Raw genomic sequence first — 17,795 nt, 5'->3', positions numbered from 1 at the left:
CTGCTGCTTTCTGTCAGTTAGCGCTGCCATCAAAGCTCCGTGTCTGTGCCAGGCCGACGCAGCGAGCAGAATGTGGTGTGCTGCTGCACTTCTGTCGGATCCTCAGGAGCAGATTATTCTGTCGCCGGTTGAGATATGGAATTATTTCAACTTTTTTTTGTTTTTTTTTTGCTCATTCTTCATCATTTTTTTCTTTAATTATGGTTTTAATCCGTTTAGACTTGACGCCAGTTCACAGATTTAGTTGTTTTTTTTGGCAAAAGCCATTTGGCTGCTGCTGTTCAGTCTGCGGGGTAAAAACATTCTTCTTAACAAGCACATTTGAACATGATGATGCAGCGCAAGAAAAGAAACGCATGAGTCCATTTGTTGAATCTTAAGGAAAGGACTTGGATATTTTCATTATAGATCTCTGATGGATTTTAAAAACAAATGGATTTATTTTATCACACATTTTGGGTTTCAAGTCCAACAAGAAGTTAAAACAAATCAGCAGGAAACACGGGCGCTGCCATGTGATTGTTTTACCTTCAGTTGCAGCAGCTGTGCTTCATCTGCTGTTAAGTATAGTGGCACACTCGATGAAATTGGGGGTCACTCTTGCTAGTTTAAGTGATTAACATAAGCTAATGACTTGGAAGGATGAACAGGAGGTGAAGATAAAGGGGGGAGAAAAGGAGGGAAGAAGGAGGACGTTGTCTGGCTCCCTCACCCACCATTAAGGGCCTGCCCCCGGACCGGAGAGCGGGCCAGTTTCCCATGCACCGCCGGCCCTCTTTGGTTACACAAAATGTCTGCCTGTACGTCTACTGCGAGGAGATATTATTAGCGTTATTTCGCCGCAGTTATACGAGAGCTCGGTCCCTCTTGTTTGAGCGGCTGACAGACACTTGAGTTCCTGCAGCAGATTAAATGAAATTTTAGCAGCTTTTTCTTGGGGCCGGGCCATAAAAGCACACAAAGGAAGCAGCTGCCGCTAATGTAATCTAGAACGGGGTGCTGCAGTGTAAAGCTGTCCACCACTCTTTTGTTTTTCCCTTCTTCTCCTCTTCACAGCTTTTTACGCCGTTCTTGACACCCTTCAACTACTCCCCTTCCTCTTCAGACGGATCCTCGTTCTTTCACTGCCCACTAATTCCCCTTTTCATCAGCCGGCCCTCTGTGCACTGTAAGGGTGATGAAACCGGACGAGAGCGATAAAGAGCATGTGTTTTAAGAGCAAACATATCTTTTTATGTCTTTATGTACGTACCTATATGGCGGTGTCAAAGGTACATGATAAACCTATTGCTTCATCTACAAGCGTTTTCAGGCACGGGGTTGTTTTTTTCTGCAGGCCTGCGGCGTATTAGCTGGACATGTGTGGAACGAGCACAGAGGATCTTTTACAGTTTGACCTTGAGCAAACAAAGTTCATTTCTCAGAATGCAACACAAGCGGTCCGCTGAGGTCGCCGGCCCCGCGACCCCCGTGTCAGTCAGAGGGTTGTCAGCTCCTCTCCAAATGACAGGGCTGGATCTTGAGAACCTGAGTTCACGCTGGCGGGGAGTGGAGTTACATTCCCATCCGAGCTGTGATTGTATACGTGAGACGAAGAGAGAGGAGGAACACAAAAACAACAACAACAACAGGAAAAGAAGCGGGGCGGGCGAGAGACGCCTCAGACTTTTTTTGAATCATTCCTGAGTTTACGTTTCGCATCGGTGTGGCCAAATGTTAGCACGTTGGCGATGCTTTATTCCGCTGTTACCTTCTGCAAATGAAGTTTTATAGTCTGTTAGAGAAGCAATGGCACAAACATCTGGCCCATAAATCTCAGGTGGTGCTGCGGAGTGCGGCCCGAGAAACCCGCTCTACCCATCCCCTGATCAGCCATTAATCCAAATTTCTGCACCTCCGCACTGACTTATTTATGTATCGTTTATAGCTGGTAATCTTTCCAGGGTAGGAATGGCATTTCGAGAGCACTGCTGTGCTTCTTCATACGCTTGAAAGTAAACTAAAAAGGACAGTTTAACGCATTGTGTAAGTGTAAATGCGGGTATTTGCATTAAGCCTGTCCGTTGGCTGCGAGCGGGTCTTGCCACTGCCTGTTGAGGAATGTGTGAGTTCAGGGAGCGATGGCTCGGAGGTGGACTCGGCCAGCCAGTCAGTCTGTGCAGTCCATGCGTGTGTCCTGTCCTGCAGCTGTCTGTGAATAAATCCTTCTGTCACCAAAAGGCACTCAGGCTTTCTTCACGTGTCCATCGCTCAGGTTGTTTCCTTCTTGCCGTCCGTACCTGTCGCTGCCGTCGACTCTCTTATTAGCTTCATATGACCGATTATTTTACCTTCATGTTTTTTGTATAGTCTTAAAGTGCAGCACACTTCCACATTTACACACCAACACCACACATGATTACCTAAACCCGATGACCCAATAGAAATAGCTCTTGCCCCCCCCCCCCCTCCCTCTCCACCTCTTTTGCCACCCTCCTTTTCTGCTCCTCTGCTTCGCCCTCCCCTCTCTCCCTCCCCAGGGTAGGTCGCTATAGCCCCCCTTATAAACATAGTGATCTATAGGAGCCCGAGACCCAGACAGATTTTTGGCATGGCTGTGCAGGTAGCATTCCAGCATGGTTTGAGATCTTAGGGCCCTAGCCTCGTTAAAAGCCTGATTTATACTCCACAGCTGGGCACGAAGGAACCTACAGGTTGGCTACCTTAATTAATATCACGCTCACTACTGCTTGGACCTATGCATGCTCCCGACACGCCTCCCGGGAGAACAAGCGGAAGGATCCACATGCTGTGTTTTTAACGGGCCGCTGGCTGTGTGAGCGATGCAACGGGACGTCGCTGAAAAAGACGCAGGAAGTTAAAACGTATCGCGGATTTCAATGCAGAGCAACAGGGGGATGACGGAGCAACAGGGATGTGAGTGTTGACTTGCTCTGCTTTACTAGGTCCTATTGTCCACCATTTTACTCATCTTTCTCGCTATAGTGGCTGATCAGACCACATGTCTTCAATTACTGGGCAGGAATCTGGTACAGCGAGTCTCCAAGATGAAGAATTGTGTGGAGCGTGGCCTGCCACCGCCGAGCATATGGTCCATCCATCTTACAGGCTGTTATTGATGGTAAACGTTACATGTACATTAACTGGCTGCCTTCACCCTGTTCTAACTCATGCAGTCATTTTCTCTGGCTTGTACAGTACGACAGAGAATATTCTGCCCTGTAATGTGCGATACAACTTTGACTCCTTTTGATTTGGCAAACCATTTTTTTTTTTAGGCATTTGTCCAAAGCAACATGTCAAAAAGGCCCCGGTTGGTATGAAGCCTCGAGAGCGGTCCGAGCAGCATTATGTTAAACTTCTAGCATCGAGCAGAAGAGCACTAAAAGGAAACATATGTAGGTCACTTTGGATATCTGACCACTTCCTCGCTCTGCCGCATCTCTTCCTGTTTCTGTCAGAATGTCTTGAAGGGGCTGAATTAAGGCCGAACAGGAGGCCATTTTGCAATTTTAATCAAGATTTGGAAAGCGTCTGGGCTGAGCGGTGGCCCAGCACAGTTTTCCCCCCCATGAATAAATAATGAAACAGGGAATTTGGGGGGGGGGGGGGGGGGTGAATGGATGGTGGTGAGTCGGGGGCACTGAGGTCTCACTGTCCTTATTACAGGATCAGAAAACTTCATGTCCTTGGCGTCGTGTCATTGCAGTCAATTCAGCTTGGTAAAATAATGTGTGATGCTCGAACATTTACAAAAAAAAAAGACATTGAACTTGTGACAGATTCGCTCCCTGACTTCCACCTTCTCCGTTTCTACGGAAAATGGATTTGTGAGCTCCGTCTGACCCCGACACACCCCTTGATCTAAAGAGTCTGGCTATTGATGCTTCCTTAACCACTCGACCGCCGTGTGCACAGTCACACACACCAGATGGGACGCGTGTTAAACCCTCAGCCTCCACCGCTCCGGGCCACGGGATACTCCAACACACTGGCCCTCTTGTTTCAAAGTGCCATGTCCCTCCACAATGCCTCGAGGCTCCTGTGCTTAACGAGCTGCTATGGTTGGCCTGAGCTCACATGCCCTGGTCCTCTCACCCTGAGGTGGTGGGACAGGGTGAAAAATAACTGCATGTTTAAAACAACCCTTGTTCGCTGGTATCTCGATGATGGCCCATGCTCGAGAGCTTCCGGGGTTACTGCGAGCGTGTTCAGGAACAAACAACTTCGGTCAACATCAGTCGAAACGATGCGTTCCCTACTTTAGCAGCAGGACGAGAACAATTTTACCAGCAACCCAAGTATATCTGGAACCCCAAAACCCCTCTGCACAGAGCAGGTGGCAGCCAGCAGAGATGAAGCCTCGAGTTCACACTTTGTCCGTCACCATCTTGCTAGTTCGGAGCGGTTTGGAGCAGGAAGTGACCATATTTGGACGATACGGTGTCCCGACCACCGATAGCTGTAACCTGACTGCACCACAGGCCTGTCAATCAAACAGACACGCCCCCAAAAACAGGTCTTCTTGAATCTTCTTTTCTAATGAATGAGGGATTATTTTCAGATGGACCTCCAGAAAACTAAGAAGAAGGAGTGACTTTAGCTAACAACACCGAGATAACTGATGGACACATTTTATTCACTTTGGATTTGATGAGAGAAGTTGAATGGGAGTCTATGGAGCCGGAGGCTTTTTGGAGCCGACCTCTAGTGGCACTCGCTGGTATTGCAGCTGAAGACACTTCTGCATCGGCCTCATTTTTCAGACCTTGAAGGTACGAACACTTTTACATACAGTCTGTGTCACAGACCCTCAAAGTGCTCCACCCTCCCAAAGCAATTTAGATAATGATGAGTATCTTTCTCTGTCTCGCCCCTTACTTTTCTCCGCAAGTATTATTTACAGTAACAGAACACCTCAAGCAAAGGTAGCAAAAAAAAAGAAAGAAAAAGACTCTAACACCCTGAGCAGAGGAATGAACTTTGAGATCTCAACACTAAATAAGTGGGTGGAGAAGATGAGAAGTGTATCGTGACGCAGGTGGTCAGAAAAAGAGGGATTCAGAGACTGTGTTTGTGTGTGTTATAGGCCAAGAGTAAAGAGAAACGGGTGTGTGTGGGGGGGCTGTGTGTGTGTGTGTGTGTGTGTGTGTGTGTGTGTGTGTGTGCCTGGGAAAGACAGACCCACTTTAACCTCTCAGTGCTGTCATCAGAGCGTGTTAAGGAAATAGCGTGATGGAAGGAGGAGTAACGGAGGAGCATACAGGCTGCATGAGGGACAGAGAGGGAATGACTCTATCCTTCAGACTGTTTACTCAGTCCAGACAGACTCACTGTGTGTGTGTGTGTGTGTGTGTGTGTGTGTGTGTGTGTGTGTGTGTGTGTGTGGGTGTGTGTGTGTGTGTGTGTGTGTGTGTGTCCGGACTTCCATGAGCTCACAGATACCCTGACTGCAGGTCTGTGCTTGTAGATCAGGCGAAGTCTCGAACCCTCGCTGCCCACTCTTAAACTTTCCTCCCTCTCACTTTCTATCTCCGACTGTTTTCCTTCACTCAACAGTGCCTCCTAATTTCATTCTTATTTTACGTTCTTGTTTCTCCTTATAATTTATTTTTTATGCAAAACTGTTTATGCATAACAGTGTGCGAATGCATATTTTGCCCGACACTGTAGTTTCTGTTAACCTTCTCCTACACATTCCTCTGACGCTCCCATTGCGCAAGAGGCCTCGAAGATGGACAAAATACCAGAAACACCAGAAACACCAGAAACACCTGCAGTATAAATCTCAAAATCTGTATCAAACTCTCAAGAAGGGAAAATAGGCAGCTGTCTTTAAACAAGACGTGCTGCAACCTGGCGGACGCTGTTCTCCAGCCAGAGACCAAATCAAGAATTTATCTGGGGAATAAATGAAGTTCATAAGAAACAAAACATGTTCTTTGATATCCTGGAAATGTGAATTTACAGTGAATAATGAAACAAAAAGCCGGATTAAACACATCTTTGTGTGCTGACATATTTCAGTCGTGTGATTCTGACATCCTGCAGGTTTTTGTTTGCTAATTTTAACACGTTAAACGTTTTTTCTAGTGCCTCCGAACATTCGCCCATGAAGCTGCTGTTTTGTCACAGCTTTGTTGAAATGTGACTGCGGCGTGCCTTCAGATCTTCGCGGTCGTTCTCCGTGTGGTGTTTGTGATGTTCTGTCCGTCTCCCTGCGTGTCTGTGAAGACTCAAAGAGGGGGAAAGAGGAGAGGTCAGATACGAGGCCCTGTATGCTCCGGTGGAGCCCAATCGCGTCCTGGCAAATGGTATGCAGGCTCATAACGCGCTCCACTCGTCCAATAGCCGGAGACGAAACAGTTTTGACAGTGTCGAATGCCCTGCCCCGGGGGCCTTATCATCCTCCGCTGCCCGCACGCCCCCCTCCCTCCCTCCCTCCCCTGCTCCTCTTCTCCTGATGCTATCTATCTGGAGATTTATGCAGAAATGTGCAGCTAGTCGACCTCCCTGGTCCTCCTCCATCCTTTCTGCGAGGACGCCAGCCTGTCATAAGCTGAGCTGTGCAGAGATAGTGAAGCCGCGGCTGCTGGCCTCATGTCGCACCGAGGCTATCTTGTCATTGCACTTCAAGCGGGGATGAATGCTCGTAAGGAAACGGACAGATTCACTCATCTGAATGTTGCAGGCTGCATTTCCATCGTAAGGAAACCAAAACATGCTCATGGATATCATTATTTTCTAATGTCTTCCATTGATTTCCATTTTTTGTGTTGTACTCTTTATGCCCCCCCCCCCTCCCCCTCTGCTCCCCCACTAAGCTGCAGTTTATTGAGACATATCTTTTCTTTGACAGAACACTTTTCACATTTCCCCTCTGAAGTGCTCAGAGACTTGTCGCCCATCTGGGATATTGCCCGAGTCCAAAAATACTCCTGCTTGATTAAGTCTTCTTATGTACCTGGATACGTGTGCTTAAACTGACACTTGGCAGTTTGCAGTTTCTTTGATTCCCCTCCTTTATTTAATACCTTCTCCACCGAGCATTGGCTTTTGTTGACGGCGGTTTGATCCTGTGAAGCGGATCCCAACTCAATAAATAATCTCCGCAGATGCTTACATAAGCGATGGTCCATTTAATTAGACTGGTTAAGCTTAGAAGCCCAGAGGTCTTTTCACTGTACCATTAGAGCCGGGGTGAGAAACAATAGTGTGCGGCCTCCCACCGTCGTCGGTAAGCAGAGAGCAAATAATGATCTGCATCAGAGACGCGGCTGGCCCGGCCTATTATGAGGTCTGCCGGACCCGAGCCGCACCCAGACACGAAGCTGTCCAGCTGGGCTTCGTCGGAGAGGATGAATGGACGGACGGAGGGAAAGATGGAGGGAGAGAAGGACGGACGGACGGTTCAAACACAGTTCAAGCGCGAAAAGATCAAAGGGACTAAGGTTACACCGGGAAACAGACAGCGTGGAGCGATGCTAATTTTAAAATGATTGTGGCAAGTGTATTACATACAAATATACACACACACACACACACACACACACACACAGACAAATGCTACATGGAAGCTGTCATGTGGCTGTACTTTCCCATTAAAAAAAAAAACTTGCTTGCATGCAAAAGCACATCCATATACAGTATATATACATACATACATACATATATATATATATATAAAATTTACATTTCATTCATCTGACGCTTTTATCCAAAGCGACTTACAATAAGTGCATTTCAACCATGAGGGTACAAAACCAGAACAACAAGAATCAATATATATATATATATATATATATATATATATATATATATATATATATATATATATATATATATATATATATAAAACACACTGACCTCCCCAGCACACACACACACACACACACACACACACACACACACATTTGCCTATTGTGTTGGGTGCATGCATTCATGTGGGTGCCATCTGTCCTTAGTTGCGCGGAGAAAGTCCTCAGTTCCACTGTTGCTCTTATCGACTTTCAGGAGCCGGAGCCGGAGAGAGGAAAGGTAAGAAGTGTGAAAGTCTGATTGGAGACAAAGCCACAGCCAGCAGATTACTTTATCCCGGGCACCGGCCCTCAAAGACCACCATGCATCTTTATCTGGAGATCTACCCCCCCCCCCCCCCCTCCCTCGTTGCTTGCTCATGCCAGCTCGGCGTCTCTCCTCCAGGTCTACCTCGGTCTCTCCCTTACTTCTGCTCTCCAATCACCTTTTTCGGACTGTTTGTGATCTAGCGGCTCCTCGTCTCCTTTCTCCTGACAGCGTGATGAGTGGCTCCGCCTCCTCCAGCAAACTGTACTTCCTGCTATTTTCCTGCTTTGTCTCAGGAACAAGTGTTGGTCAAACAAGCCTTTTGTCTGCGGGCCTGTGGCTCAGCACACCACGACGGGCCCGGCCCAGGACAAAGAGCTGAGTGTATGAGCCTGTGTGTGTGTGTGTGTGTGTGTGTGTGTGTGTGTGTGTGTGTGTGTGTGTGTGTGTGTGGCAGACAAACAGACATACAGACGTGGAAGTACGAGGAAGGTCAAGGCCGGCTGGTTTGCTGGATTTGTTCTTTTCACAAACACAAACAGAAGCCCAGACAGATAATGCATCTTGAGGTGAGAACACGTACGAGACTGATGAATAATTACGCTTCTTTGTGCCCCGAGTAGAAAACACAGGACACTAAAGAAGAGCTCTTACGGGAGCCGCCGCTCCCCCATCCTCTCCGCTCCCCCATCCTCTCCGCTCCCCCATCCTCTCCGCTCCCCCATCCTCTCCGCTCCCCCATCCTCTCCGCTCCCCCATCCTCTCCGCTCCCCCATCCTCTCCGCTCCCGGGTCACCCTTCACCCCGTCCACTCCCTGACTGAGAATACCCTAATGACATAAACAGAGCAGTAATCACATTAACGGCAGTTACGGCGAGGCGCTCTTAAGAGGCACTGTATTGACAAGCCTCCATCTTCCTGAGCCACTCACTCCAACACCTATAAACACTTATGAATATTGGCAAAGACCTGCTATTAGCATAATCACTTTTCAGGTGTGTGTGTGTGTGTGTGTGTGTGTGTGTGTGTGCTCTCTCTCTCTCTCTCTCTCTCTCTCTCTCTCTCTCTCACCACTGCGACTGATAACTTTGGGGAAAATGGCGGTGACATGCTGTGTCCCCGGTGTCTCCTCCTCCTCCTCCTCCTCCTCCTCCTTTTCCTTTTGGAAGGCCTGCAGGCTAATCCTGTTAGCTCCTTCCTCCATTAGCTAAATGACCAATATCAGTGAAAGCTGTGAGCTCACACCAGGACGGCCCGAGCCCACGATCAGGGGGTCGGTCAAGGACGAAACTTTAAAAAAAAAAAAAAGGAGGTCAAGCCAAGTCTGACAACTTTTCAGTGTGTGGTGAGAAAGTTTTGAAGGAGTAGCGGCGGACAGAGATGGAGGGCTTCATGTGGCGGCCAACGCCGCGTCCACATCGCCGTTGTTTTGCCGTCTGTTGTTTTGTTTGTGTTTGTGGCTGATTGGGATGATATGGCTACTCTCTCTCTCTGTGTGTGTGTGTGTGTGTGTGTGTGTGTGTGTGTGTGTGTGTGTGTGTGTGGTGATTGAGAGAGAGGCACTGTCTGCTTTGGGGGTTGGGTCACTAACAATAGAGCAATCTGCATGAGCAAAGTGCCTCCACTTGCTCGACTGTGTCCTGCTTTGTCTGGTGAGGCCAGTTCATCTGCTGCCATCGTTTCCTTCGAACCCGACGTCCGTTACCGTCACAGCCGTTTGCTTTGTGTTGCAATGCACTGAAATGGCTTCGAGTTGTTAGTTGTCCTTTTTCTCTTCCTTTGGCCGTTCCACGTCTTTTCATCTGTACTCGTCCTCTTTATATATGTCTCTCTTTTTTAATTATTGCTTCTGCTCCTGATCCTTCGCTGCTCTTTTTCAACTGGCCTTATACACTTTCCTGCCTTCTCTCCTCCAAAGTCTCCTCTTTCAGCCCCTGCCATGAAATGGCAGCTAAGGGGTTGTCAGTGTGGTTTCTCCTCTCTGCTGATCCGATTTCAAAGGGACCTGGAGATCCAGCATTAGCCCGGCTCGCCTGCTCTCCAGCACTAACTCGCCACAGACTTTAAGTTCCTAGAAGGAGAGAAACAGGCTGAGCGAGCGAGCGAGCGAGAGGGAGCTCTCCTTTATTCCATTAGAGGACAGACTCGTTTATAAGATCATCCCTCCTTTCTCGCACGGCTTTCTGCTCCTCCATACTAGAAAAAAAAAAAAAAAAACCTCTCCAGGCCATCAGATGTCTTGTCAGAATGTCTTTTATCCCTTTGAATAACTGTCCTTCCATCCCTTTGAGGACAACTATTAAGGACAATAGTGGGCTTATTTAGATATCTTCTCTGCCATTGTGGTGAAACTGGGCTCTGCGTTGGTCCGGCCCGTCGATGCCCATCAAATCTGTCCGCTGTTGGATGGGAATAACAATTATCATCGCTGCCTGTGCTGTGAGCACAGTTCGTCAAATGTCCGCAGATGGAGCGGTGATTGCATAGCGGCAGACACGCTGCTTTTGATACACGAGGAAATGAATTGACTGCCGGCTTTTGAAGTGCCGCGTTGAGGCTCTGGTGTCCTTCAGAAATGTGGGTTGTCATTAGGAATGTCCCCTTCACGCCACACTTCTCTCCCCGCGTCGCTCCTTGCCTTCCTTCCCCCTCACTTTCCCCATTCCCTCGGTGCTCCCTCTCCTCTGACAGACTGTGTCTCGAAAGGGAGAAGACAGACCGAACCTTCCCCTCCCCGGTTTTTTCCCCCCAGCTCGCCCTTCACAATAACAGAAAAAACAAATAACCTTAAATTCCTCCTCGTGCAAACGCGCTCTCCGCTCACACATCAGGACGGGGTCGAGGAAGTGTGTATAGGCTGCAAATCAAAGCAAAGTGAACAGTGGAGGCCAGGTTACTGCAACCGTTTTACGAGTGATGTGGGGCTTTCTGCTTTAAAGCTATAAAAACACACACACACAATCAGGAAATGTACATATAGCCAAAGCCAATGTAATGGGCACATTTTATTTGTGCTTATGAGAGAGGGAGAAAATGTGTACGGGCAAATGGCTTTTTTATGATGGAAAAATTCCATAGTGGGTCAAAGCCCCTCGCAGGTGGCAGCAATTAACTGTAATTTTTGCAGATTGTAATGATCCATAATTTACCAGTATACCGCCTTCCAACTCTTTTCAGTCAAGAGAAAAAGGTTTGCGTGGAGGTTTGATTGGGTGCATATTTTAAGCCGTGTTCTGGTCTTTAAGTGAAATGTTTGGAGGGGGCCACATGAGACCACAAAACACCATTCTGCTCCCTCTGCTGCTCGTCCACAACATCTCTTTTTTTTTTTTTTTTTTTTTTTTTTTGTCCCAGCAGCCGTCTTCTTTTTCTGCCCCTTCTTCACCCCTTTGTCTCTCAGCCACAGCAGGCTTTAAAACATGCACGACTGTCCATCCACCATCTTAGGGATCGCTCAGTCTCAATCATGCGCACACGCACACGCACGCACACACACACACACACACACACACACACACACACACACACACACCCAATCTTCCCCTCTCCTGCTCCCTTGTTCTCCCTCTCTCCCTCTCCCTCTCTGGAGCACAGTGTGGCTGTGGTTTTGGGTTCAGTGTCTGCAAATGACTTCAGAAAAAATGCCCTCCAGTGAAAAAAGAAAAACGAGAAGAAAGGATAAGAAAGCCGAAAGATGAAAGAGGGAGCACATTTGCAAGTGGCGGATGCTTCTTATTTTGCATATCTCTCACTTCTGCTTTCCCCTTCTTCTCCTTTTCTATTCACCTGAAAGGATTTAAATAAATCCATAAAGCATGAAATATCAGAAATAGAAAAGTAATGCATGAAATGCATTTTCATAGCAGCCTCCCCACCCACACACAAACACCCATACACAATTTTACCCTTTGCTTCTTTTAACTGTGAATGTGTGTTTTTTCGTGATAAACGCTGGTACAATTTATTAACACGTGACCTGTTATTTGTATTCAGTGTTAATATGCAGCATCAGATACATGTCCCACTTTAGCCTCGCTAATTCTGTAAACGAGGCATTGGAGGGGAGATGAGTGTGTTTAACGAGATTAGGCGTGCATTGTCAGGCAAATCTCAGGTCAGTGTGCAAGTGCCATTGAAAGTCAATTATTGTTTGAAATATTCTGATGTCTTCTCAACTGTGTAAATTGTGTATTAACTTGCCGGAGATATCTCTTGTTGTTGTGTTTTATTCTTTTCTGTCGTTAAGTGGTGTAAAATGCATATTTAATCTGTCACCTATGGTGTAATTTTCAGATTGTGTAATGACATTTAAAAAAAACAAATAGTACAGTGTATTTAAATTCAGACACAGTTAAGGAGGTAAAAAGGGAGAATATTTTTTCTGTGTTGAAATCGTTTTCATTCAGTTTTGAAGTGCGATTTCAAGGTTTTTCAAATCTTATTTTTAATGCTTCTATTTAATCAGTCAAAATTGAATGGGTTTGCTGCTAAATTCGGCTACATTCAATGATCAAATTGTTAACCGGTTTTCACGCATCTTTTTTGATGAAATCAAAAGCCTTTTATCACTACGATTTTAAACGTTCCTCTCTTTGTGTCTGGACAGATAAAGATGAGCCCAGCAGTTACACCTGCACCACGTGTAAACAGCCCTTCACCAGTGCCTGGTTCCTGCTCCAGCATGCCCAGAACACCCACGGCTTCCGCATCTATCTGGAGAGCGAGCCTGGCAGCCCCCTCACCCCCCGCGTGGCTGCAGCTCCTGGGATGGGGGGTGACTGTGCCTCCTCCCAGCCTCCCCTCCACGCCGTCCACTTGGCTGACGGCAGTCCTTACAGCCTCCTGAGGATGCCGGGCTCCGGGTCCGGCCGGGAATCGGCGTCCACGCCTCGCGAGGGCCGCTACCCCCGAACGCCACCGCTGTTCAGCCCGCCGCCACGCCACCACCTCAGCCCCGACGACCTGGCGTTGGCAACCCACCATCCCAGCGCCTTCGACAGGGTGATGAGGCTGAACTCTGTGCCACTAGAAGCCCCTCAGACCATGGATTTCTCAAGACGTCTACGCGAGTTAGCCGGCAACGCCACTGGCGGTTCCCCGCCTCTCTCCCCTAACAGGCCCACCCCTATGCAACGGCTGCTGCAGCCATTCCAGCCCGGTTCGAAGCCCCCGTTTTCTGCGACACCTCCCCTCTCCACCTCTCAGTCACCTTCCGGCTCACGTTCCACCCCGAACGCCGTATGCAACGCCGTCCAACCGGGAACGCCTCTCAAGTCAAAATCGTGCGAGTTCTGCGGGAAGACCTTCAAGTTCCAGAGCAACCTTATCGTTCACCGGCGTAGCCACACGGGGGAAAAGCCATTCAAGTGTCACCTCTGTAACCACGCCTGCACGCAGGCCAGCAAACTAAAACGCCACATGAAGACGCACTGTCAGAGCAAGTCTTCGGCGACGAACGCCAAGTCGGACGACGGCCTCTCGACCGCCAGCTCCCCTGAACCGGGGACCAGTGAGCTGATGGGCAGCGCCACGGACGCTCTCAAGTCAGTGGTGGCCAAGTTCAAGAGTGAGAACAACGGCCTCATGCCTGAAAATGGAGAAGAAGAGGAGGAATATGAGGATGAGGAGGAAGAGGAGGAAGAAGAGGAGGAAGAGGAGGAGGAAGAGGAGGAGGAGGAGGGGGAGGAAGAGGAAATTGAGAGTAAACCCGGAGTCGAGGAAGAGGGAAGGAATGACTATCGTTTCAGCCTGCGGCTAGAAGGTGCCCGCCACCACCAGAACAGCGAGGCCCTGCACCCACGCCGCCGCAGCTCGTCCCGGGAGCCCGGCGACGAGGACTCGGCCATGGAGTCCGACCGGGCGGACGACAGGACCACCACCGCCGTCAACGGCCTGGCGCCTCTATCCAATGACAGCCTGTCCAGGAAGCTGTTGGGTGGACGGGTCAGTCCCGGCTCCCTCAGCCCGCTGTCCAAGCGCATCAAGGTGGAGAAAGACCTCGACCCCCCCACGCCCACCATCCCCAACTCGGAGAACGTCTACTCTCAGTGGCTCGCCGGCTACGCTGCCTCCCGGCAACTCAAGGACCCCTTCATCAGCTTCACCGGCGGGGACTCCAGACAATCGCCCTTCGCCTCCTCGTCCGAGCACTCGTCGGAAAACGGCAGCTTGCGCTTCTCCACTCCGCCCGGCGAGCTGGACGGGGAGCGGGCGGCGTCCGGACGCAGCGGCACCGGCAGCGGGGCCAGCACTCCCCACGGCGGCAGCGGGAACGGCAGGCCGAGCTCCAAGGACGGCCGCCGCAGCGACACCTGCGAGTATTGCGGCAAGGTGTTCAAGAACTGCAGCAACTTGACAGTGCACCGCCGCAGCCACACCGGGGAGCGGCCCTACAAGTGCGAGCTGTGCAGCTACGCGTGCGCTCAGAGCTCAAAGCTCACCCGCCACATGAAGACCCACGGACAGATGGGCAAGGACGTGTACAAATGTGAAATCTGCCACATGCCTTTCAGTGTATACAGCACTCTGGAAAAACACATGAAGAAGTGGCACAGCGACCGCCCTCTGGCTAATGACATTAAGACTGAGTAGGCAAAGAGCAGCACGCCGGCGGCTCTCTCAGCTCCCCCGGCTAAAAAGCAACCCTGGCTAACTAGCCGATAAGTGAGGGGAAAGGACAACAGGGTCAGACACCAGTACACAGTACAGCCCTGTTCTCATCCCCGACTGGAAAAAGCTGGATGCATGATCCATCATTGGGGCAATACTATTGCATCAAACGCAAAACTTTTTGAGCCTTTCTATTGTGCAATAATTTACACGTTTTGTATTTTTTGTAACTGGACAGCATGCTCTGTGTGTTTTGGCTACTTAGAGAGAAAACTTGTCCTCGGCTGGTGGGTTTGGTTGTACATGTGTTGCTGTTGATACTTTTGATTTCTTCAACATGAAAAAAATAACTCGTTATGAAAACCCATGCTGCATACAGTACATACTGTTTTACATATCATGTACAGTTTTGTGTTCAAACATAGTGAACAGTGTCATATTATCAAAACATCAAGACAAGCAGGGTCACACTTAAAACAGATCTTTGTGAAAGATTTTCCATGCAACATTGAGATGAGATATATATATAAAAAAAATTGGTCTGCCTATGAAATGCTAGGCACTGGCGCCATGAAATATTTCTTTTACAAACAGCAATGAAATTAACAATATGGTGTGAAATGACAACAAAGAGTGCCTTGGATATTTTACCTGCATTAGTTAATCCTCCTTTTTGCTATAAGCTCGGAGTTTCAGCTGTAAAAGATTACAGGACATTTTTGTGCACATATGGAATAGGCAGGTCCTTGCATCAAGCACCTGTACGACCCTGTCGTTATTTGACTTCGCAGAGCGTAGGGAACCAGCTGAAACAAAAATGACAAAAATGAAAAAATGACATGTATCTCTGGTAAATCATTTATCTGCCTGACTCGTGTATATTGTTATTTTCAAGATTACAATTCTGTTTACTGGCATGTTACATGCTAAAAGGAGGAGTAGGAGTTTGGTGTGTAGGGTTTTGGTTTAGGTGTTTATGTTTTTGGGTACACGTGTGCCACGCTGAGACGGTACTCTGACGAGTCCTTCTAACCAACGTAAAGCTCTTAATTTTCCAGAGTGTTTTATTTTCTTTGAAAATTAAAAGTTTGCAGGTGTTTTTTTTTTTTTTTTGTAAGTAGCACAGAAATATGTTTCTTCGGTGTCGGCCGGGCAGGCGGTGGAGCCAGCAGTCGCTAGAAGACCACAGAGTGGGATTTAGTCATTTGTAAAGCCGGACAGATTTTGGGTGAGGGGTTGGGGGAGTGTAGGAGGGTGAGGGTGGGTGTGGGGGGAGGAGGGTTGGGTTACCAGGTGTCTCTACAATTCAAACGTTTATGTCCTTATAACGTTAATTCCTCTTTACCACGATAGATCTTAGAAACCCTTAAGTAATCTGAAACCTGTTTTAATTAACTCACATTGAAAATGAACTTAAATGGAAATCAAAAGAATCTGAATTCAGCAAACTACCTTCCATAAGAGCTTTCAAGAGTGAAACGTTCATGTCTGCGTTCTTTTAAGTCAACATGCTCTTGACCTCATTGTGGTAGCAAATTTTTTTAATATATTTTTTTTTCATCTCCATCCCCTGTCATTGTTGATGATATAGCACTTGTCACTCTGCCTTGGATTCTGTATCTGTCTCTCTAATCGGAGGTACAGTCGGTTGAGTATAAAATGAGGACCGGATTTCAGATCCGGAACTACCTAACGTGCACTGTTCAATTTTCCCAGTTTACAGTCGGACGCTCAAGGGAAAACTTGCTCTTATGCTGACAAATTAGTGTGGTGTCATTGCTTTCCATTAAAAAAACAAAAAAACAAAAACGACAAAAAAAAACAAAAAAGAGTAAAGAGTTGAACTAGAAACTGTCGCCAGCCATGTCTCCATCTGAGAACTGAACATCAGTTTGGCTCTCGGAGGTATCAATGCAGGAACCGCCATAGAAATATCCTGCTTCATACCAACTATAGAAATATACTGCTCAGTACAGAAGAATAAAAATTCTACAAATTTGATTTAAAAAGATAAGTAAACGGTGTTGTTCATTTTTTTTTTAAATAACACTTCAATATCTTTAGGGGAGAACCTTATTTAAAAAAATTTTTAATTTCTTATTGTTTATTGTTGTTTCTCTTTTCTGTCCTGGCGACATCCAGGACTCGATCACTATGTAATGAACTGTAATGAACGTGTCTCTCATCTTTTTGCCTTTACTATACACAAGTCTTCAGGTTGAACAAAAATTTGCATCGGGGAGAGATTTATGATATATAAATATATAGAGAGAACTTAAAACACGTAGGAAAATGCACACTCATGTAAGTTCCTATGTTCAAAACACATTTATGGTCTACTTTTTTCCTGTATTTAGAATGGTATTTGAAATTAATGTTCACTTAGTGTAGGCACTTATAGTATTTATGTTGGAGCCTGTATTTTTAACTGTTTTGCCTGTACTCTTTAAAGGTTTCAATGTACCCTTTTTCTGTAGTGAAAAAAAAATCCCAACAAGCTGCCACCGTATATTTTCTTAATTTGGCAGGATAATATAGTGTGAATAATTTGTATGCTTGAAAATAAGTATGTTTTTTGAAAAATAAAATGTTGTGGTGTTCCCCAAGGGTGAGAGGTCATATGATGGCCTTTTCAGGCAGTCCCGCTGGAGTGACCACAATGAGGTAAAAACAGGTGGTTGTACATATCTTTTTAGTTTGTTTTGTATATTTTTTTTCCTCTCCTGCCATTTTATATGCAGTAATACAGCTATTGTTGGGTTTTCTTGGTAGCCAACTTTTTACTGTCCTTAATCATGTACCACCTGATAACATTCCAGCTGTTTTTTGAAAAAGACGTTTTGTCATATGCAATCAATCCAACATCAATCTGAAAAGCTTTTTTTTTTTTTTTTTGCTACAGTTTTCCTTTTTCTTTTTATTTTGAAAAAAATATTTTTTTTTTCATTGCCAAAAGAACCATGGTGCTTTATAATTTAAATATGGTACATCTCAAATGCAAAGCATATTTCTAAATAGAACTGAAATCATGAAAAGAAAAAGTTTGGTACATGTTGTCATTGCTGATGGTATTAAGGTACATTTTAAGTTTTCAGCCTGATTTCATCCTGTGTTCTGTATT

General features: G+C 46.9%; 1 protein-coding gene across 1 annotated transcript in view; it reads left to right on the top strand.

Annotated features, from left to right (window-relative positions):
- LOC138208204 (B-cell lymphoma/leukemia 11A-like) overlaps positions 1–15,896 on the top strand; it is a 32,649-nt gene extending 16,753 nt beyond the window's left edge. Inside the window, exon 3 of the mRNA XM_069165935.1 lies at positions 12,672–15,896. Within this exon, the coding sequence (XP_069022036.1) occupies positions 12,672–14,656 (1,985 nt within the window). The 3' untranslated portion in view covers positions 14,657–15,896. The remainder of the gene's footprint in view (positions 1–12,671) is intronic.
- Positions 15,897–17,795: the final 1,899 nt, after the last annotated feature.

Source organism: Embiotoca jacksoni, unplaced genomic scaffold, assembly GCF_022577435.1.
Source record: "Embiotoca jacksoni isolate LCO1_2020_lvr unplaced genomic scaffold, fEmbJac1.0.p SCAF_36, whole genome shotgun sequence".
NCBI classification, from domain to species: domain Eukaryota; kingdom Metazoa; phylum Chordata; class Actinopteri; family Embiotocidae; genus Embiotoca; species Embiotoca jacksoni.
This window is presented reverse-complemented; position numbering and strand designations above follow the sequence as displayed.